The sequence below is a fragment of the Acinonyx jubatus genome, chromosome C2, assembly GCF_027475565.1.
Source record: "Acinonyx jubatus isolate Ajub_Pintada_27869175 chromosome C2, VMU_Ajub_asm_v1.0, whole genome shotgun sequence".
Classification (NCBI taxonomy): domain Eukaryota; kingdom Metazoa; phylum Chordata; class Mammalia; order Carnivora; family Felidae; genus Acinonyx; species Acinonyx jubatus.
Genome location: NC_069384.1, coordinates 14,443,161 through 14,467,594, shown reverse-complemented (window position 1 = coordinate 14,467,594; position 24,434 = coordinate 14,443,161). Strand labels below are relative to the sequence as shown.

The 24,434-nt window shown below is 36.3% G+C and overlaps 1 protein-coding gene across 1 annotated transcript; it reads right to left on the bottom strand.

The window, feature by feature from the left end:
* Positions 1–13,953: 13,953 nt before the first annotated feature.
* On the bottom strand, positions 13,954–14,546 carry LOC113594433 (keratin-associated protein 19-4-like). Its single transcript, XM_027041801.2, has one exon. It carries the CDS (start codon positions 14,479–14,481, stop codon positions 14,290–14,292), a length of 192 nt encoding a protein of 63 aa, XP_026897602.1. The 5' UTR covers positions 14,482–14,546; the 3' UTR covers positions 13,954–14,289.
* Positions 14,547–24,434: the final 9,888 nt, after the last annotated feature.

Below are 24,434 nucleotides of genomic sequence, written 5' to 3'. Positions count from 1 at the left end.
GCATTGAATTTAACAGATGAGTGTTCCACCTGACTTCTGAAAACAGAGGTCACTGCCAGCAGACATTTCCAGAATGCAAATGGAGTATGATTGATGGCATGCCTCAGAAACTACGCCAGTTACTGCTCTCCATTATGTTCCCTAATTCTGATCTGTATGAGGTACTTGCCTTACAAAGGCTGTGCTCAGCACTGCACATAGGAAATCATGTTTTCTGGTATTGAGCCATAACCTCTGTTTCCTTCAGGTTCAAGTGTTAAAAAAAAAACAACTGATTGACAAAGCCCTTTCTCTAGAATACTAGTGTCCAACACACTAAAACTCTGAAAACTTTCTTCAAGAAAGTATAAGTTTTTGTATTCACTTTTACATGTGCCATGTGTCTTGAAATTATAATAAACTATATATATAATGACATATATAAACCATAATAAAGTAATATATAACTATAAACCATAATATAGTAATAAACTATATATATTATATATAAATTTATATATAGCTTTATATATAAACTAAATATATATAGCAATAAATTATATATATACATATAGTTTGAAACTCTATATTCTTTAATAACTAAAAAGAAAGGACTTTCACTAATGAATAATTTTTATTTTAGAGCCATTAAAACAACATTCTATGACATTTTTCTTACCCTAATCTGGCATAGATTTTTAATGAGAATTGTTCTAAATCCAAAAGATCCTCAGCAAGCTATCATTGGAGTACAACCACCTGAAGGAGAAGTTATGGAAAACTAGGTCGTGCCCATCCTAATTTGCACCAGTTTCTACCTCAACAGAAATGTCAGTCTTCATAGAGCAAAGAATTCAGACTTGGAAAGAAAGAATTGAGAGTTTGAAAAGTTTTATTCCAATCTTAAAATGGCTCTCCGTTGGCCTATAAATGATACTTAAAGTAGAAACTCCCAGCCTACATCAGGTCGTTGGGCTCCAGAATAATATCAGAAAAGACAAGGGGAAGTCTTGAAAACTATCTATATGATCAATGAGATGACGAGGGAACGAAAGAGTGAATGAAAGATCTCTGAAAACTTAGAAATCTCCAAAGTGGTGAGAAAAGAGGGAACAATTGCCATACGCCCCCTGGTGTACAAAGGCACCACTGCAGCCATTTTGTCTTCCTCAACAAAAAAGGACGTTACAAACATCTGTGTCAGGGGTTTCTACAGAATCTTGAATTGTGAGAAAATCATACAGACTCGTGATTGTTTTTAAATTTTAAAATGTTGTTTTCTTTATAACCGTATCTACTCAGCACCTCATTTACATTACCTCTGCTGTTCAAATCATCGGCCCTCTAGTAAAGTCCAATCACTTTTAGCATACAGAAGTTAGACTTTGTGTGTTAAGAGATATTCTGAATTAGGAAAATGTTCTGTGAAGGAGAGACTCCTTCCTTTTTTCAGAACTTTCCATCCTTCTGGGTTATCCTTTTAAATTTCGTCCTTCCAAGCACCTAGCCTATCTCCCATGAAATGTCTTGTTTTCCTGGAGCACTTTTGAAAATGCTTATCTTTCTTAAAAGGTATCGGATAGAGTTTGAGGTATCATATATTCCATGGTGAAAGGGGGAAGGACAAGAGGAGAATGAGGAAAGATTGGCATCGACTACTCCTCCTTCACCATGTCCCATTAGACTGAGTCCCATTGTTGTGGTCTTAGCCTAGAGAATTTTCTTCAAATAAAGTGACCTTTCTGTCCATTCTCTACTTAGGATTATGGCATTTGTTCAACAGCCCTACACAAAGTATTACTGATATCTATTCCAATTAATCTAAAATTAGGTATGGTAAAAAAAATAAAGGAAATAAAAAGAATGCTATGGAGAGATGATTACAGTCGGCCTCTGCTAGAGTCTCCTTGATTTTATCTAGACACTCCAATCAAAAACTTGTGATCTTAAACAAGACCCATTTTGTCCCTTTATTTTTATTCTGGTTTCTAAAACTCTATTATGTTTTACCAATTTATGATCAATCTAAATTGACCAGGGATGACTACAAAGTCAATCTACCACCTCTCATTTGTCCACAGTGAAAGTTTATTTCAATACCACAACTCATGTGTGCTCAGACAACAGCAGGGTGTAGTAAAAAGAACAAACATGGGTTTTGGATCCAAATTCAAATCCTAGCGTTATCACCTACTAGCTGTGTGTTCTTGAGTAAGTCACTTAAACTCTCTGATTCAATTTCTTTTTTTTTTTTTAAATTTTTTTTATTTTTTTTAATGTTTTTTTATTTTTGAGACAGAGACAGAGCATGAACGGGGGAGGGTCAGAGAGAGAGGGAGACACAGAATCCGAAGCAGGCTCCAGGCTCTGAGCTGTCAGCACAGAGCCTGACACGGGGCTCGAACTCACAGACTGCGAGATCATGACCTGAGCTGAAGTCGGACGCTTAACCGACTGAGCCACCCAGGCGCCCCTGATTCAATTTCTTTATCCTTGCATTTGGGGATTATAATGTTTCCAGAGTTGATGTAAGGTATTCAACATTCCTGGTTTAAATTAGGTAGTGAATAAGAGAAGGCTATACTATTTTGGTATATTATATATCTATTATTATGCTTACAAATTCTGAGGTTCTTAGTATCTTTAATGTTAGCTGATCTCATTTCTCTTTTCTGAAACCACTTTTCTCCTTATTAATTTTCTTGTTTAAGGCCAGTGCTTTATAAAGCCACCCATGGAAACTTTAGTCGAAATAGAAGCAACAATATCTGCACTCCCATTATTCACAATAGAAAGACACACAGGCAAACTACGAGTTCACCAATAGACAAATGGATTTAGAATGTGGTATACACAGACAATGGAATATTATTCATCCTTAGAGAGGAAGCAAACGCTGCCATTTGTGACAAGACGAAAGAACCTGGAGGACATTATGCTAAGTGAAATAAACCAGATACAGAAGGACAAATACTACTTGATACGCTTGTGTGAAGACTCTGGCCCAGTAAATACCATAGAAGCAAAGAGAGAATGGTCATTGCCAGGGATTGTGGAAAGGGGGAAATAAAGAGGTATTAGTCAAAGGGTACAAAGTCGTAGCTATGTAATACGACAATCCCTGAGATCTATTGTATGTTGTAGTGCCTATAGACAACAATGCTGTAGTGGCCCATTTAAAATTTTGCTAACAGGACAGATTCTATGCTAAGTGTTTTCATGACTATCATCAGCATTATCATCATCACCATCATCATCATCATCAAGAGGATGGGAGGAAGCTTTTGGAGGTTATGGATATGTTTATGGCATAGATTGTGGTGTTGGTTTAGGGATATGTGATCTCCAAACTTATCAAGTTGTATGCATTAAATATATACAGCTTTTTGCATGTCATTCATATCTCAATAAAGTGAGTTTGGGAAAAAAGTAAAAGAAAGAAGTAGCAAAGCAGGGAAGAATTGCACCAAGTAAGGACAGACAGAGATATATAACATTTTTCTTAGGTCTAGAAATGTACACAAATTTTCAAGTGCCAGTCGTTGTACCTAGCAGTTTCAGAAGAACATTGTTTGTATAAACAGGAGTTTATTAAACTTACCAGAAGCTGGTTTTTAATCACTATAGGAAAGATAAATGTTATGATTAATTTCCAGGGAGCAATCAAGTATATATGAGAAACTAACACACTCCTTCCGACTATGATATGTTTCCCAACCTTTGTATAACAAGACTAAAAGCAATTTAGCAAAACATTTCTATTTTCTCTGCACTTCTCATTTTGATTTCTGAAGACTCAATTCTCTTCATAAGCTTTAAAAAAAAGACATAGAAGGGGACGCATCTAAAATTATGTCTTCATAATTTCAGTGACACTAGCTGATGAACACTCAAGCCGAAACAATCAACTTTAGTACTTTATCAACTCATATAAAAAGTACTTTACTTTTTTTTTTCTGTTCTTAGCTTGGAGTCTCAAAAAAACTTTCAGCCATCCAAAATACTCCTAATATTGATTCAGGTGAAAATTAATACAAATTTCCCAGTTAAGTAGTCTGCAGGGGATGGTCCTCACATATAGGGAGTTCAAAATCAAATATAAACATACAGATGTATGCAAATGCAAACACATAATTGATATTTACCAAAGAGGGAGTTATTTTTGATCCTTGTAGTTTCTGCCTAATCTGTCAAGAGATGTGTTCATTGATTTTGTGTATTTTTGTATTGCTTTATTTTAGAGATACACTTTAGGAAGAATTTAAGGAGGCAAATATGTTGGAAAAGAATTCTTTTGTGTCTGTTTCAGTAAAGAAAATGCTTAATGGAAATGTTTAGGGGAAAAAATAGGAAATTTGGACCAAGGTGATAAGATAAAGTGATATAAAGAAGCTATAATGAAGACAAGAATCAGACAAATAAAAGAAAGTTGGTGAGCCCCAAAGCATTTTGACAACCGTTGCCTTGTGGTGAAGGGGATAAAACCTGATGAGTTTTAGAAGCAAGGGGGCCTTCTGGCTTCCCCTTCCCTGTTGATATATACCATGAAGATGAAATGTTTAGCGAAGAACTGCGTGTTTAAATGGTGGATTTTTTCCAACTATTTATTGAGGTGTAATGAACAAATAAACACTGCATATGTCTAAGGTGTACATCATGATGTTCAGTGTATATACACATTGTGAAATGAATACCATGGCCAAGCTAGCTAACACATGCATCGCCTCACACAGTTACCTTCTTTTTCGTGTGGTGAGAACACTTGAGATTTACTCTCTTAGCAAATTTCAAGTACACAATCAATACATTACTATTAATCATAACCACCATGCTGTACATTAGGTCTCTAGAACTTTCATCTTTTAACAGAAAGTTTGTACTTTTTGACCAACATCTCATCATTTCCCCAACTCCCAGCCCTTGGTAACCACCCTTTTATTCTGCGTTGCTATAATTTTGATGTTTTTAGATTCCACATATAAGTGAGATCATGTAGCATTTTTCTTTCTTTCTTTCTTTCTTTCTTTCTTTCTTTCTTTCTTTCTTTCTTTTTCTTTTGTAGCATTTGTCTTTCTGTGTCTGGTTTATTTCACTTAGCATAATGCCCTCAGGTTCATCCATATTGTTGCAAATTATTCAGCATTAAATGGTGGATTTCTTATTAAACCCAAATGAACTGATCTCAGGTGATTAAAGTTGAAGCCAGCCAGACTAAGTGCCGAGCACTATAACTCCAAACTCATCAAAATGCATATGTTCACTTGTTTTATTTTTAGCAATAAACATCAATTTATGAAGCGAAAGAAAATGTCTTGAAAATAAAAATCATTTAACCCAAGTTATTTCAAGTCATGAATTTCAACACTCACTAGATTCTTCAGTAAACACTGAAGAGCAGTTACGTTTTTACAGCTTTGTCGAAACTTTAGGTAAAGCTGGAAACTTACATTTGTCTTGAAAGTTGCAGCATTTCCCCTCAGATCTTGAAGGCTACCTCACAGATAGTCAGACAACCAGTTAAGACAGACAATCAACATTTCAGGAAATTCTGTTCAGATAAAATAACAAAAGACCAAAGCATATGGGTCATGTAATAATTTGTGGTAGTAATAAGAATTCTTAGCCATTTGTCTTGAACCACAAAGATGTCTATATTTTTGAAGGTATTTGTCTTTATTTTCTAAATAAGATTTTAGTATTCAAAAGAAACTCTGCTCTGTAGCAATAATAGAAACAAGAATCACAGAATGTCAAAATACCTTGGTCATGGAACTAGTACAATACATGTATTTAGAGATGTGAAGATTGGGGTTGGTTGGAATTGGGGTTGGCTTATACAGGTGTAAGCATGATGTATAAATTATGTATGATGCTTATATTGGGCCATTCTTTGGAATAAAAGTTAAAAAAAGTAACTCCACAGATAAAGTCACACTTAAAGTTACCATGGACTATTTATTGCTGTTTCTAAATGGGAAAAGGAGACGTGTTTCTGTTAAGAGTTAAAAGTTATTATATCAGCTACATCATTTCAATTGGCTTTGGAAAACACTGGTGTCTACCTACTCATTTTAATCAGATATCTATGGGAACAACATACATTATCTCTAAAAATAAGAAATCATTGCTCATTTAGAAGATCCAATAGACACTGAAAAAGCATGATGCTCAGAAATCACTGTTTTTTATGACAATAATAAGTAGATTCAGATTGAAAGTACAAAGAGAAAAATAATGCCTTACACAGTCATTGTGAAAGATAAAAAACTGGATATCTTTGGGGTCAAGGTTTGCAAACATTACAAAGTTACTGCACAAATGCAACCACAAAGTCAAGTCAGCTGTGGGTGAAGCCAACTTTCTCAACTGAAGAATTGGTACAATAAAATGGGTCAAGTAGGTCGTAGGCAATGCCATGATGTTCTTTGCTATTACATTTTCTTTGAGATTAGGGTGCCATATCTTATAAGTCTTTTGTCATATAGGCCTTTTTTTCTCCCAGAGACTAAATATTTAATGCATCGAAAATACTAAAGAAAGATAAGAAATAAATAACAGTATTGTTCTACATGTTGCAAAACTAGCTTGCTTGATTGTTTCCTTGGACTGATTTGTTTTAACTGGTATTGACTTGGTTTTTCATAATGTCATGCTTTAAAGATACTGGTCTAAAAATGATCAAAATAGGTCCCAGTGATGGGACAAAGATGGTATTAACTCAATGAATACAGAATGTTAGCACCAAGGTTAATGAATGCTAAATTGATTACTAAGAACATATACCCACCATGACCAGACAGAGGCCAGAATATTATTTTTACCTTGTCTTCCAAAGTCTTCATCTCCACCATCAAAATGAGAGTGGCGACCAAAACCATGAGGTCACAATACCCATTGCAAAATTTCTGGATTTTCATTGACCTCAGTTTACTCTCTATTACAGGAATGAATTCAATTGGGTAGTAAAAGCTGAGTTACTTGAGCTTAAATGTCACTCTCCGCACAGGGGCTTTACAAATCCTCAGAAGTGAAGCTGGGAAAGTCTGTAGACTTCACAGTTGAAAAGGCATCTGAAACCCCCCAAACCCTTTAATATTACCTTGATTCCAGCAAGGGAGGGCCTCCTACATGTTAACATGTTTTTAGGATTCCTTTAATCATCTTTGTGCCTATTAGAGGTAATTTTTCCATCCTCAAAGCCTTAGCTTGTATCCTACCTTGATTGAGATTCCCATAAACTCACTCCGTGACATAAGGTAATACTCCAACTGTGTTTCAAAAGATTATTTTGGTTCACTAATTATATATGACTGCTTCGGACACTCTCTGTAAGAACATATATTATGTAAATGTCATGAGCTGTCCACCATTCTTTAAAACAAGCATCTATTGAAGGGCTAATGACTTCACCTGAGAACCTGAGACAGACACATCTGTCACCTGGGTAATAATGATGGTAAGAATATTAAGTGTTTATTCATGCTTAATTTGTGCCAGGAACTTTAGATGTACTAATTCATTTAATACAATCATTCTGTGATGTAGATACTGTTCTTGCACTCAGTTCACAGATGGTATAGAGAATTTAAGTAATAACATGCCCCAAAGCATCACAGCTATTCAGCACACAGGTTGGATATAAACTTAGCTGAGCCTTAGACCCAAGAGCCTATGTCTTTTCTATTAGCCCATATTGCTGATTTAGAGAACTCTCCAGAAAAGGATTAAGATAGACACTTGATGGTGTTATCTACAACACATTTAGATCAATAAAAACTTGGGTCATAATTTTTGTAGAGATAATTGATCTTTGCTGACCCCTTACCCTTTTGGTATCTGCCCCTTACCCTTGTCACATCTATTCTCAGAGCTCACTCACCATGTGCTCCCTAGGTTCTAGGTCTCTCGCTGTGTCATTCCATGTGAGCCTGTCCTCTTGACACTACATCTCTTGCTACAGATTTGTCTCTTCATTTCATCCTTCTCTTCTTTGCTTTTCCTCCCAAGGTTTTTGCGTGCAGTGTTCCAGGGACAGGTTGAGAGCAACGTATAGTCTGTATCCCTCTCAACCCCAGGAAATGAATTGACAGGGTTTTTTTTTTTAAGTTTATTTATTTGTTTTAAGAGAGAGAGAGAGAGAGAGAGAGAGAGAGAATGTGGGAGCAGGGTAGGGGCAGAGACAGAGAGGGAGAGAGAGAATCCCAAGCAGGCTCCATGCTGTCAGCCCAGAGCTCAGTCCCAAGAACTGTGAGATCATGACCTGAGCTGAAATCTAGAGGCACAGAGCCACCGAGGCACCCCTGAATTTGCAGTTCTAACTATGATCACATGTCATAACCTTAAGTGCTGAGTGGCAATTTGATTTGATTTAGGGGAGTTTTCATCAACTATAGAAAACTGGAGGAATGTTTTGGAAGGTGTATCAGAGTCTGCAGATAAAATGAACCAATATTGTGTGTGTGTGTGTGTGCACTATTTTAGTATATATATCTATTCTTGTATATAGTACATACTACTACTGTATATTGTATATACTGTAGTAAAAAATATATATGGATATATATACACATATATATCCATATGTATATGGATATCCATATATATATATAGAGAGAGAGAGAGAGAGAGACAAAGAGAGAGAGTATGTGTGTGTGTGTGATGTCATATAATTAGATGAAGAGATTTACTTTAAGGAACTGGTTTACATGATTGTGGGGGTTGGCAAATCAGAAAGGGGAAGGAATGGCCGGCAGACTGGAAATTCAGGCAGGAGTAGAGACTGCTGTCTTGAGGCAGAATTCCTTCTTTAGGAAACCTCAATTTTTTTTTTCTTTTAAGGCTTCTAATTGATTGGATTAGGTTCACCTCATTATGCAGGGTACTTTCCTTTACTTGAAGTCAACTGATTATAGATGCTAACCACATCTTCAAAATACTGTCAAAGTAAACCTGACAGTTGTTTGTTTTTTTTCTTTTTGTAAGGCGAGTACCTAACTTCAGCTTTGATTGCCACACTTCAAAGAGGCATCCACTTCAAAGATGCTTATCCTGAATAAACACATTGCCAGCCACACACCAAACAAAAAGCCAGGCCACCTTCCCACATTGAGGCTTCTTGGTTTTAGAGATCTTAGTTGATCTCAATAACTGACCATTTTGGCCATTGTTTTTCTTCCTAGCTTTGTATTCCCTCTCTTGTGTTTTAAGTGTATCAACAGTGATCTGTAAAACCTGAGGCTCCCACCCTTGACCCCAATAAAAGCAGAACCCCAGGCCCATGCACTGTCTCTCTCCCTCTCTCTACCTATGACCTTGCTGTGTGGTCCCAGGTGTGTTGTGTAATTTATAGGTCTTATACGTAACAAACCTTTAGTTTTTCGAAGTTTCATGATGGTTATTGCTGAAAGCATCTTACAGTCTTAATAAGAATCATAAAGTCTGGTCCGGTCACAACAGTGGTTTTTGGTAGGCTGAGACCACACAACATGCAGTAATACCTAGATCAATGCTTGATAAATCACTGAGTACCATAGCCCATCCAAGCTGACCCATATAACAAACTATAACGGGAGGTCCGATTGAGGGATTGAATAGCTTACTTAGTGAAGAGGACCATGTACTTATTTTCTGGGCTGAATCTGGTATGAAGGAAACCATGCAGATTCATTTTAACTCTATGTCACCAACATTACTTTTTGGGAGGGGGAGAGGGCTACTCAGTATTTCCTCTTTGTTCTGGAAGAAGGAAGTATTGCAATTCCCAATACAGATCCAAGGAAGACTAGACAGTTCCTTTTATTATTTCTAGTAGTGATGTCTTGGATGCATGAATTAAGAACTAGGATGTCACCTGGTCCTTGATCTTTGACAAAGTGATGCAAAGACAAAAGAATAATTCAGAATTGATCCAGAGTTGTGGTGTTGAGTAGTGGCTAAAAAGCAACTGTGGCTGAAATGGCTAAAAATGGTATCATAACAAAGCCATTGCTACAGTGTGGGCTTGGTTGCTATTCCAACAGTCTTTACAACCCTGGGTCCTACACAGCTTGTCAGCCCCATCTCCCAGTGTATCAACAGGTTCTTTGAGTTACCCACGTTCTTAATAAGATTCTTTGTTTTTAAGTGATTTCCATCTCTTTCAATGAAGAACAATGTCAGATAAATCATCTTTCTCTTCATAGTCTTTACTTCCTGAAGAAAAGCACACAATGAAGACAATGATATTTTAGTACCTATCTTTCCTTTAACTACTTCCTTGCTAATTAAGTAGAGCTATCCTAGGATCTCTAAACAGAACCTTGGAGTAGACTGGGAGGGAGAACGTGGCTTTTGGCCTCTTCATGTAGTACAAATGACTACTGGGATGGGGGTTCTAATAATTTATTGCACTTGCCTTGTGCATTTATTATCTGCCCTGGAGCAATCTGGTGTTCCATACGGGATGTTTAAGATTTTTTAGCAAACTATTTCCGTTACCATTTCAATATAAAGATATAACATGAAAGAAATTCAACTTTCAACAAGATCATATCAGGTTTAATAGCCATTTAGTATTACATCCAGGAGTGAAATAAGAAAGTAAGACATTTCACTGTATGAATCTGTAACAAATTTCAACGTAAAGGCAGTAAAGCTGAGTAAATCCAGATTTCAGTGAAGAAGCTCACTACTGAGAGGAGGAGAAAAATAATCAAACGTCACATTGTATAATAAAGTTTGTTGTGGAAAAAAGAAAATATGTGAAAGAAATATAGTTGAGGATAGGCTCTTTCTTACTTTTCTGGACCATGATGTAAGTGTGATTTTTATATATAGTCCTTATAGGACTAGAGGTGTTTCTATGGAATGAAATTCAGGAAAAAAAAAAGGTATTATAAGGAGATAAAAGTATTAAGGTAATAATAATGGCTATAGATAATGTCTGTTGTTTAGTCCATGTGTGGCCTTTCCTTTATGCTTTACCAACCTTAGCTCATTTAATCCTCTCCACATTACAGGAGAAACAATGAAATCATGCCCAATATGCAGATAACAAAAGTGAGACTTAATGAAGTAAAATCAATTGCCCAAGGTCTTGGAATCAATCAACATTGACATTGCAAACCAAGGAATCTGACTTCAAACTTTGTGTTTGAATAACATATGGTCATCCTAAGATGACCAGGAAGAAAATGGCACCTTAAGATGTGAATGGGGTAAATTATGAATTAGGAAGACTTGGGTTCCCCAACCATGAGATCATGACCTGAGCCGAAACCAAGAGTCAGACGCTTAACCAACTGAGCCACCCAGGTGCCCCTGGAGTAAGAAATTTTACTTATTCCGTCCATGTCTCAAAAAATGACTCTCCCTCCAATTCTATCTTTTAACATTAATCCTCCTCCCTAAATTATGTGATCTCCATTCACTAGCACGCAGGGGGTACCCCTACCACTATCATGTCTTCTTCAAACCTTTATCTTTAATCAGGATATTTTACCCCTACTTACATTCAGAAGAATGTATGTTCTAACATCTTATTGATATAAGAGATATAAACAAAGCTTCTCCCACCAGAACTACTTACTGACCGCAATTTAGAAATGTGTTTCATGTTCCCGGCTTCCAAGTCTCTAACAATTTAACTAAGAACATCAACATAGCTTTTGCAATGTGCTTCTAAAAGCCATGACATTCAGGAGAATCACTAATTATGTTTGGCCACAAATCAAATTTAATAGCATCTGGACAGTTCAGATCAAAAACCGAAACGACCTTCAAATAAGGGCAACATTTAAATCTGATATGCGTGTTATACAAGGTCATACTTAGTACAGGGTACTGTCTGTCCAGAAGCAATTATGTTGAGCAATCACATATTCTGTATTCCAACTAATGGCTCTTTAAAAGCCCTCTGATTTTTTATATATGTTTATCAGGCCAAACTTTATATATACTTACACCCCTTATAGAGCACATGTAAACGTGCAAACTAGTTTGCATATTGTTACATTATAGACAATGGAAAATGAAAAATTCAAGTTGTAAATCATATAGGATAATAACTCCAGTTATCATTATTATTAATCTACAAGGATCATTCCACTTTATTTTTGTTAGTGCATAAACTAATTACCTAAAGAATTCTTCTATTTTATCCCGGGGATTTAGAACACACTAAGCTTTATATATGAGCATACTAAGCTTTATGCATCACTAGCAAGATTAAATGCATGCCGAAGGGATTTGCAAGAGATCCTTTGAATTGACACCTTCCAGTCTAATAGCATTTGGACATTCACTCTGGTTCTCATGTCCTCCTCACAAAAATATTTAAGGTAAATTCTGTGTAAGTCACCAGACCCTGACACATGACTTCTCCTCTTTCACTTTTTTTTTCTCTTACTTCCCTTGTTTGGTTTTCTGATTTAAAATCTAAACTGCAGTGTAGGTAAAAAGGTAACAGTTTTTTCTGTGGGAAGCTGTTCTTACAGTAATGTATTTCCTTTCAGTTTACAGAAGGATAAAAAGAATTTCTCAAGACAGAAGTCATAGGGGTCCAAGTATGAGTGTGAGTGAATTCACACATGTCTGGTCATGTCAGACAAACTGGTGAAGCAGGCTATTCCGGCCACTTAAAAGTTGGCTCAGAAGCCTTCTAGAAGAGAATCCAATCCGTGCTCACTGTTGATGTTCCAAGAGGCTCCTTCCAAAGGGTGAACTGATGGATCAAGCCTGAAAGAAAGTTCCTCATGAGTAATTGAGGAACTTTCTGAGAGAGAATACATCGCGAAGAAAGAAAGAGCCAGGTCATTTGGCCTTGACTGAGCAAGGCCGCCAGGGTTGCCAGCCAGGAGACCCTGTAGTGAGTAAAGCATCCAGTTGTGTGACTCAGTTGCGTACCATTGTTCATTCATGAGAAGATCTATAGAATATTAAGAGATTTGTGATAGAGTGTAAAAAGAAAACAGAAAAGAACCCCCCCCACACACGTTTATTTTCCATCAAACACTGTACCTCTGAGTTCCAGTGTCCCATGGCAATGCCAGGTGGATTGGCCTTATAAGAAACAGTAGCTCTCAGTAGATGCCAACTATAGAAGTATAGTTCCTGCCCGGAAAATGAGTGACACTTCCCACTGTCCTCCACTGCTCAAAAACAAAATTTGTAAGAAAGCAAAGGCATGTCTGGCCAGACTGGTGATGTCAGGAAGATATTCAGCAAGGGAAGAGATGGAAAGGAAGACCATAGAAGATATACAGGGATTAAGGAGTGCACCTATTGTGATGAATCACTAACTTATACACCTGAAACCGATATTATGCTGGATGTTAACTAACTGGAATTTAAATAAAAACTAAAATAAAAGAAGGTTTGAAGGCAGTAAAAATACTCGGTATGATATAATGATAGATTCAGGTCATTGTATATTTGTCCAAACCCGTAGAATGTACTATACGAAGAATGAACATTACAATATGAGCTGGGTGATTATAATATGCCAATGTAGGTTTATCAGTTATAACCAAAGTACCACTCTGGTAGGGCATATTGATATTGGGGGATGCTGTGCAGGTGTGGGACCAGAGGCTGTGCAGGAAATCTGAGTACCTTCATCCTGAGGATGCAGTGAAACTAATAAAAGGCCTTACAAAAGAAAAAGAAAAAGAAAAAGAAAATGTTTAGCTAGTAGCCATTTCACACAGAAGAATGCACTTGTTTGTAAATATGAGAAAGACACAACCCGTAGTAGTTCCAGGAACACTTAAAGGACTTTCGAGAGGACTGATAACAGACAAGGCAAGTTATTTTTATTAACTGTTCGTATTACTCCCTATGTGTTCTCACGCTTGTATAATGTGGTGAATGAGACATTTTTGCATCATACTATATCAATAGCCACAGACCTTACTGCTTCACAAGTAGAATCTTTATACGAGTTGCAAAAGAAGATGTTAAAATAGTAAAATTAAAACATCAGACAAAACCAAAGTATTTATATTTTGAGTAAGCATTTTATTAGACAATAGCAAAACGCAAATTTTCTTCAAGATCTTCTAGAAAGATAACATTAAGGCAATCGTGGCTAGAAAAGTAAACCAACATGAGGACATCAAACAAGGGGCAGTTTTATATATTGAATATACATTTAAGATGAGGGGTTCTGGAGGGAAAAAGACACCAAATATTTGTAGAAACAGTTTGACCGTTGACACATAGCTATCACTTGGTCCTGGAGGATATAGGACAGATGCTTTGGAAATCAAAGCACAAAAATACGACCAAATAAATTTGGAGGCTTTCCCTTTGCTTCCAATTTCAACAATGTTTTCAGCAGAAGCTAGAGAACCCATATCCGCCGTAGCACAGTGGGCGGCAGGAGCCATGTCTGAGGCCTCCCCAGCCCCAGCCACAGCCCAGTCTGCGGAAGCTGCCACATCCCCAGCCAGAGCCGCAGCCCAGGCCACCGAAGCCTCCACAGCCGCAGCCCAGGCCTCCATAGTAGTTGCCGTAGTATCTCATGGTGTCAAGGGTGTTGAGTTGGGTTTGCTATTCAAGGCAAGATCCTGAGTGTGAATGCCGACATCTTTACAAGGAGGCTTATATACTCTGGCCAGTGAACATGACGCGACATGTGCCCCTCCTTTGGTGACATTCCATGAATTACATTTGCCTGAGACAAAGTATTAATCTATGGTCCCCTGACCACACTCATAAGAATGTCGGAACCTGCTTGGCTAGTAGTTAGGTTGTTCTGGAGTTTGCCGCTATAATTTTCTTAGAATGAATTGTTGTTTCTTCAAAGTATCGACATACCACACCCTGCGTAGAATACTTGATTGCCAGTCACTTAACGTCAGTTACATTAGATATTGTTGAATTTTTAATTAAATATCTTCTCATCACAGAGTTGTAGTAATCAGTTTTATAAAAATAGCAAAAGATAGTAAAATCAAGACTCCTACACTGATCAATTTCTTCAAAAGTCACACATGTTTTGCATCATGAGGGGCAAATGATGCATCTTTCTTCAGAATATGAAAGAACACATGAAGTCAAGAAAGATTGGATTCACGGCCGCGTGTACGAGAAAACAATCACGAAAGGTCAAGTGATTTCTAGGGTTTTACAACTTTGGCCAGGTACAGTTAATAGACTTATTTTTGGTTCTATATGCAAGCATACTTGTTTGGGTTTAAAAACACAGCAGACCGACATCAATACTGGAAAGACTCTCAGTGATCAAAAATCCATCTTGAGGGGATGCCTTCCTACAGGACTTTTTTTTTTTTTAATGTCCTGGGCCCTTTCCCCAGAGTACATTCTAGTCTCACTGCTACCACAAATGCAGGTTGTATTTGCCTCTCTACATCATTCCCTGCCCCTCCACTTTCTCTGCACTTCATCATTTATCCATATATCCTACATCTTTTTCAAATCTCACTTCAAACATCACTCAACTTCCTCCATGATTCATTACTGCATTCAGGTATAAGTGAGAAATGGGAAAAATGGTTTGAGTTCTAATTTCTATATTCAAATGAACACAGCATCTTTCTATCTAGATTGCCATAGCCATTATAATACATTTGTCTCTGTCTTCTCTTTGCCTAGTCTGTGTCAATTTTTTGTCTTTAGACAATTGCTAACTTGTCTTTCCTAAGATATCGACTCGAGCTTTCTAGATATTGATAATGTTGTTAAAACCCCTAAAATCATCTTAAATTTTAAAAGGACTTGTATCACCTGGAATATTTAAGAAATTTTGTACATGTATGGCACAATTTTAAAGAAAGACCAAAATTAAGGAAGCATTCTTTGGAGACAGTTGGCCTGATATTCAGAATCCCTCACCTCAGCCCAAAGAGTTAGTTACGAATACCTAAAGCCCTATGTAAATATGTCCATCCTTGACCCTTGGGACTCAAGAAACTTGTTTTATATGGCAATAACCATTTTGCTCAGCCTTTACTGAGATTTATAAGTGATATTTGGATGACACATTTTTGGATGGGATTGTTCATTGACCTGACCTAGTATCTAAACGAAACCTAGCACTTAGGTGGCACTTAATATTTTTTATAAGAGTTATATGACTTTCACTGACATTAAAGCAAAGACCACGCATATCATAACCCAAGCAACTGATTTGCTATTCTAGGAAATATATTAAGGCTGACCCGAGTTGCAACAGGCTTTCTGGTTTCAGAGTGGCATTAAACCCAATATTAGCCTTTAATCTCCGAAACATTCTGACCCAACTGCATTCCATTTGTATTCCTCATTTCAGAAATAAGTCAATTTATAGAATGAATATTTTCATTTTTAATGAATCCTTTAGAAGTATGAATAAATTGCATAACATTAAGGATTCCACAGTCTCCCTGTGTAACTCTGTCAAAGAATGTGATGATTATTAAAGAATTAAAAAAATTTTTAATGCCTAAGACTATCTGTACTTTATAGATGGAAATAATATGGGGCACAAATGCAAAACTTCAGTAATAATAAATACTAAATGTGTTTTCAACATAACTGTGGTATGCAGCACTTGTAAATGTCCATTCACTGTAAAAAAAAAATTGAAAATATGCATAAGTGAAAATTTTACATTGGAAATTTCTTTAGGGCTTACTATTTTTCTGTCCATTCAGCAGATCAGAGGCAAACGTGGATCATTATTAATTTTTTAAAAATTTTAACTCATGACCCAAGTTGCTATTCATGTTGATGGATGGAAGACTGAAAAATGTTCTCACATTTCCCCTGGAAGTGAAGAAATCTTTCATTTCAAATTTCAGACATTTTTTTTCTCACCTCAGATACAGATGCATACAATCTAAGCAGAACAAAATTATGATAATATTGATTATACTAAGAATATCAACTGCAGTAATAATTGTATTGATTACTGCTTGTCAGTCCCATAGCACCTGTCCCTGGAGATATTAACCAAATGAAAAGGTAATAGAAATTCCGTTCTACTGAGTCCAACTACACAGTGTGATCCTTCAATAGAAAACTTGGATCTATTCCCCTGGTCAGCCCACTGTGATTCTATATACAGCCCCTATACAGTATTGACTGAAAGAAGAGGTCATCATGGGTTTTTATGTTTGTTTGCTTTGTTACCTAGAGTTGAATTTTAACATTGCTCATTGTTTAATTATATTCAAAACCAGATAACTTGCAAATTGACAGGTGCAATTCTCTATATATCAGAACAATAAAAATGTTGAAGGAACAGGTGTTAATCTAAGTAAAGGGATCAGTCTCCCTAAAATCAGTTGTGATAATTTAGCTTTTCTTATAACCATCACCAGAATTTTCAAAATGGTTTACTTGACAACATTTGAGGAGAAAATACATAAAGAGAGAAACATCATGGTCCAATCAAACAACTGGGACTAAGGACAGCAGTGTTCTGACTCTAGCCTTAAGATCCCTTATTCTGAGGTTCCCTGCCTACAAGACTATGGGACAGCAATACAGAGTTTAATATCCCTTTCAGATCTTTAATTCTGTGATTTTGTTTTGTCCTTTTTCAAACTACATTGGCCCAGCTTATACCAAGTATCAATAAGTTCATACCATTACCTGAAGTTGCCATTCAGTTTTAGGAAAATAGTTTAGAAATTCTGATATTTTACCTATTTTATTCCTAATTCTTACACAGTAGTTCCTCCTTATTCACAGGGGATATGTTCCAAGATTCTCCATGGATGCCTGAAACTGCAGATAGTACCAACCCCTACAGGTGCTATGTTTTTTCCTACACATGCATCCCTGTGCTAAAGTTTAATTTATAAATTAGGCACAGGAAAGATTAACGGTAACGACTAAAAATTAAATAGAACAACTATAACAATATATTGTAGTAAAAGTTATGTGAATGCAGTCTATCTCTCAAAATACCTTAGTGTACTCATCCTTCTTGAGATAATACAATGCCTACATGTTGAGATGTCGTGAGGTGAGTGACGTAGGCACTGTGATGTAGCGTTAGGCTGCTTTTGACCTTCTTACAATACACATGAAGGAAGATTATTTACTTCCTGACTGTGGTTGACCATGAGTAACTGAAATCACAGAATACAAAACTACATATAAGGGGGGTATTACTGTCCTATCAATAAAATGGCCATTTTTAAAGGGATGATGTTTTGCTAAAAATCACTTTGGGACACGTGGGGACACCTGGGTAGCTCAGTTGGTTAAGCGTCCGACTTTGGCTCAGGTCATGATCTCACGGTTTGTGGGTTCGAGCCCTGCATCAGTCTCTGTGCTGACAGCTCGAAGCCCGGTGCCTGCTTCAGATTCTGTGTCTCCCTCTCTCTCTGCCTCTCAGCTCATGCCCTCTCTCTCTCTCTCTCTCTCTCTCTCTCAAAAGTAAATAAACCTTAAAAAAATTGTAACTCTTCTTTGCATAATTTTCTTTTAAATTATCGAATGGTATGTCTGGTCAGTTGAAGCCACACAATGTTTTGCTTCATGGTGATGTTTCTGTTTGTGTATTGTTCTTACTGGACTACAAATACTTCAGCATAATGATGATGATGATGATAAACACTGTTCCCATAAGAAGACAAGCGAGATGAGGGAGTTGAATGACCCAAGTTCATGTTTTATTAATCCAGTTTATCAATATCTTTTATGTCTGCATTATTTTACATGCATAACAAAATAGCTGAAAACAGGCTCTGAATAAAGGAAGATAATATATATCACAAAGATCTACAGAAAAACAGAACTTATTTTCTCTGAAAATTTAGCAATATGGATTATGAGATTTGTGGAAAGAAAGTTTGCTCTGATTGCAGTTTTAATGATAATGGTGTCTAGTAACTGTAAAAAAAAAAAAATATATATATATATATATATATATATATATATATATATATATAGCACCGTTTGTTTTTATAAAATAAAATAAAGGGAGACAATATAAGTGAAAGATTAGCTGCAAATTTTGAACTCCATTAAGAAATAGAAACAGATAGAGGCGCCTGGGTGGCTCAGTTGGTTAAGGGTCCGACTTCGGCTCAGGTCATGATCTCACGGTTTGTGAGTTTGAGCCCCGGTTGGGCTCTTGTGCTGACCTCTCAGAGCCTGGAGCCTGCTTCTGATTCTGTGTCTCCCTCTCTTTCCCTGCCCCTCCCCTGCTCATGCTCTGTCTCTGTCTGTCTCTCAAAAAATAAATAAACATTAAAAAAAGAAGAAAAAAGTTACACAAACAGATAAATACGAAATATGTAAAATGACTGTGTTCTTTAAATGCAGGTAAATTTAAAACTCTTTTTCATTTTTTGCTGCCAAATTCAATTCTGAAAGTCACATAACTAAAAGAAAGGGAAGGAATAACATACTATTGTGTGTATTGTATTTCTAATTGTAAACAGTAAAACTTACATATAAGTATGCACACATCATGGAGTTAAACAATGCCCCCCAAAACCATATTTTCTATTTCAAATTAGGTTATTTGCTGGTATTCAGCATACACCATCTGTTAGTGCTCAGTTTCAGGAGGCCAGAGGATATGATGCAGACATCTCTAAATAATACATTGTCTGAAATTCTTAGATTTCTCTTACCAGAGAAGCCCAGGGTAATCCCAGTGCATTGACTGAAGAATGTGGCAAATACGTTCATGGGAACAGATTTGGGGTTACTACAGCAGTGGTTTAGTAGAAGCTAGAGAATCCATATCCTCCACAGCACAATGGGCAGCCGCAGACATATCCGTGGCCTCCACACCCACAGCCCAGTCTGTGGAAGTTACCACGTCCCCAGCCACAGCGCAGGCCACCATAGTAGCTGCCATAGAAGCTCATGGTGAGAGGGGTGGTGAGTTGGTTTGCCATTCAAAGCAAAATCCTGAGTGTGAATGTCGAACATTCTACAGCTATGTTTATAACCCCCGAGCAGAAAGTGTGATAAAACACGTGGCCATTCTTTTGTATCATTCCAAATTATTCATTCACTTGAGGCAACTCATTAAGCTGTTTGCTGCCACAAAGAGAGGTGCACACTCATTAAAATTTCTGAGCTTACTTAGCTGCCTCGTTAGAACACCCTTGAACTCATTACATTCTTTCTTGTTTAATGAGAAACAAAATCTGTCTTCAAAGTCACAAAACAAAAATTCCCTAAATAGAATTCATTACTAAACATATTGCATCATTCATATTTGATGGTGTTTTCTCATTAACTATTTTCTCATTTCCCGTTTTCGTATCATTCTTTGGATACTTGTATCTTACTGCCATCTAGATTAAAAGACAATGATCACGCTTAAAATTCTTAAATCCATCAAATTTTCCAAATGCCAAATTTATTTCTCAAGTTGAATCCACACACACACATGCACAAACACACACGCACACACACATCAGCTTGCAAAACATCCTTTTTGTTCATCAACGTAGTAAAATTTATTTCAGAAACTGAGGGACCATCTAAGAGACCCAACTCACTTTTATAACCAATCTGTATGCGGTTCAAAAATATTCTCTTTACATATTGCTCATTTTTCCAGACTAGGTTATATCCAAAGTATTAGCTAAAAATGCAGATGATCTTGGCTGTATGCTTTACAATGATCATTTTTGTTCTTTACTTTTCTTTGTAATCCATATATCAAACCTCTCCTTGAAGCCTCTCCTTAAATCTCATTCTGCATTCATCCCCAATTCATACTTGCCCCATCTAGGTCTTTGGTTCTTATCCATTTTTTCCACTCAGTATTTCATCCCTCTACCCATAATTCATCACAATATTTTTGTCCTTAAGTTTTCTCTACAAATTCTGGGTGTCCCGCCTCCTATTTTCCCGTAGACAATCAGGAAGCATTTTCTTTTTGTATGCTATTACTTATTTATTAAAGTTTAAAATTTTTTAAGAATATATACTCTTAATATCATGTAATATTTTTAATAGAATCTCTTAAAATCCTGATTCCTTGAAAATCTCCAAGAATGAACAGGCAGTCATGAAATGACGGAGGCAAGACAAGGATACAAAAGCAAATGTCTAGTCCTCACAGGTTGCTCAGCTCACTCACTCTGTAAAGATAGTAAACCAAACCCCAAGTTTAAGTCCCACCTGAATGTGACCATATCTTGACTTGGGTCTTTAGCAATATATGTACCTTACATGGCATTAAGCATGTTACTGAATATTTTGTTTCCTTCCGTTATTATTGTATTGGTTGTGTTCTGTTTTGAAATTTATAAGCAACATTTGATTTATTGACATATAATTGACATATAATATTATACTAGTTTCAGTAGACAACATAATGATTTGATATTTGTATATATTGAGAAATGAACACCACAGTGAGTCTAGATAGCTTTCATCACCATACACAGTTGCAATTTTTTTTCTTGAGAATTCTTAAGGTCTACTGTCTTAGAAAATTTTCAAATATGCAATATACAGCTTATATTACATCTTTACAACTTATTTATTTAATAACTGGTTTTTATCTTTTGATCCCTTCACACATTTTTTCTAGCCCACCCCCAACCCCTGCCTCTGGCAACCGCCAATCTGTTTTCTGTATCTATAAGCTCAGTTTTTAGTTTTTATATTTTAGACTCTATGTATATGTGAGATAATACAGTATAGATCTTTCTCTGACTTATTTCACTTAGCATAATGCCCTCAAGATCCATCCATGTTATTGTAAGCGACGAGATGTCCTTCTTTTTATGGCTGGCTAATATTCCACCTAGCGTGTGTGTGTGTGTGTGTGTGTGTGTGTGTGTGTGTGTGTTATTCTTTCTTTATCCATTCATCCATCAATGTACACAGGTTGCCTCTATATCTTGACTGTTGTAAATAATGCCGTATTGAACATGGGGTGCATATAACTTCTTGACTTAGTATTTTTGTAAAATTTTTGTTACCTTTTATTTTGTTTTTGTTTTTTTAAGTTCATTTATTTTTGGAGAGAGAGAGAGCAGGAGAGGGGCAGAGAGAGAGGGAGAGAGAGAATCTCAACAGGTTCTGCACGGACTGCATGGACATGGGGCTTGAACTCATGAACCATGAGATCGTGACTTCAGCTGAAATCAAGAGTCAGATGCTTAACTGATTGAGCCACCCAGTCCCCCTGTAACATTTTTGATAATATATTTTCCCAACTGGATTTGTTCATTGTTCTTATACACAAAAAAATATTTGTTGAATTAATAAAAGAATGAATTCTGCCTTAGCAATTCTCTAAAATGGATTATGGATTAAAATGGCTTTCAAGTTTTAAAGGAATATTTAACCCAGTGTTTGCCTTGGCTATTCAATCCTTTTTCCTTCTTATGAAAATTATTCCATTTCTACTTTTTGTTGTGGAAAAGTTCCAGAAATCAGGAAAATTTTTTAATTCTCAAGGAGTCATTTTGAAGCCAAACAATCACGAATAAATCTAGCAAGTTTAAGAATCTCATGAATGGTCAAGTAAATCTGGTAGATTTTTTGACTGTGTGATACTAATTTATGTTCTTATTTCCAAGGCAAATAACTACGCGCACAAGAGATAAAACCAATATATTTCACAATTTTTTTTATAAACTCAATGATGAAATGCACCCTTATTTATGTATTTTCAAAGAAGAGTGGTATATAATTAAGAACATAAAGTTGTGGAATAATACTGTGAAATATATGAATATATTTTATTTTTTTCTCCTGAGTTAAAAAATAGAAAAAATGGTAATATCCTCTGGATACTAGTTATCCTTGAAAACTGAGAAATTTATATTTTTTTGAGAGTTGTTGTTTGTTTTTCTCTGATGTTCAGTGGACTCAAAGACTTAGACAATTCTTTGTCATTTTCTTCTCAGGAACTTTCTACGAGAAGACAATGACTTGGTGTAAAAGTCAGATCCTGTGTTTATGTGTGAAATGATGAAGATGCATTCTTCCATTGGTCAAGTTATAGCTTTTATTTGGAAGGTAAGGGCACTTCTGTTATAAATTCAAAATGTATTTCCTTCACTCAAAAATATTAATGAAACCATGAAATAAGATATAATAATATATGATAATGTATTTTGCTAGGAGTGTCATACACAGTGTTTCTCAATCTAATAATACAGATGACTGTCTTCACTGTTAGCCCTAGAGGGCATGTTTAAAGACTGTTACCTGATCAAGTGTGAAATAACAGAGTCATATAGCTGTATCTCATTTGCTTTGTACATGGAGAGTCTACAACACCCAGACTGGAGCAACTAAAAAGCTAGGTTATAACTGATGGCTGAGCAAACTTATCTTTAGGTAGACTGAATAAGTCTGTGCCTTTTGAAGGAAGACTTCCATCTTTTGAGAGAGAGAGAGAGAGAGAGAGAGAGAGAGATGTATATAGATATAGGTGAAATCTAGATAAAACTAACACTGAAATTAAGAGTGTTAATTCTCTAAATCATAACCACAATATGTTGTAGAAATGGTGATTCTACCTAAGAAAGGTAATCCTTCTGCATATGCCATAAATGCAGCTGTGCTCATGGAAGCTCAGAGGACACTGTGACACCTGAACTCAGAAGACCTTGACCTTGGTCCTGATTTGGTCACTAGAGCCTACATAATTCTACAGAAACCAGTTACTTTTCTGAGGAGTGTGTGTGTGTGTGTGTGTGTGTGTGTGTGTGTGTTTACTTGAAAGATAAGTTGCATGACCCTGTTGTCATTTAATGTCTTGATTTTGACAACTTTATGACACTACTATTTGACTGAATCAAACATATTTGACCAATTTTGACACATTTAAACAAAATAGCTTAATTTTATATTGTTCCCCGAACACATCATTTGATTTTAGGAAAATACATTGGTATTTCCTTATAGCTTTTTCTTAATTCATCAGTAAAATGTCTCTCTTCCTGCCCATTTTCATCAGGGACAATTCAGATTCATAAGAAGGCTCTGTGGATTCAGCTGTGTTGAGCATCAGCTTAAACTGAAAAATAAATTCGTTCAAAATTATGTCTGGTTGTTTGTTTCCCTTATTGGATTGAAAAAAATTTTTTTTAATTTTTTTAATGTTTTATTTATTTTCGAGACAGAGAGAGACAAAGCATGAGCAGGGGAGGGACAGAAAGAGAGGGAGACACAGAATCCGAAGCAGGATCCAGGCTCTGAGCTGTCAGCACAGAGCCCGAGGAGGGACCGAACTCAGGAACCGTGAGATCAAGACCTGAGCCGAAGTCGGTCGCTTAACCGACTGAGCCACCCAGGCGCCCCTGGATTGAAAAAATTCTTATGTCTGGTCATGAAGATGCAATGAGAATATGGGAAAGCTAACTAAAAATTTTAGTTAGCATATTTTGAGTTAAATGACCTCACAGGAAAAACCTTGCCCCAATTCATTACTGAGTTATAGATATCGGCTGCTTGATGCAAATGTCAAATGATATAATGTGCAAAATAATACGACACATGGGGTGAAATCGTTCAAAATACAAACATTC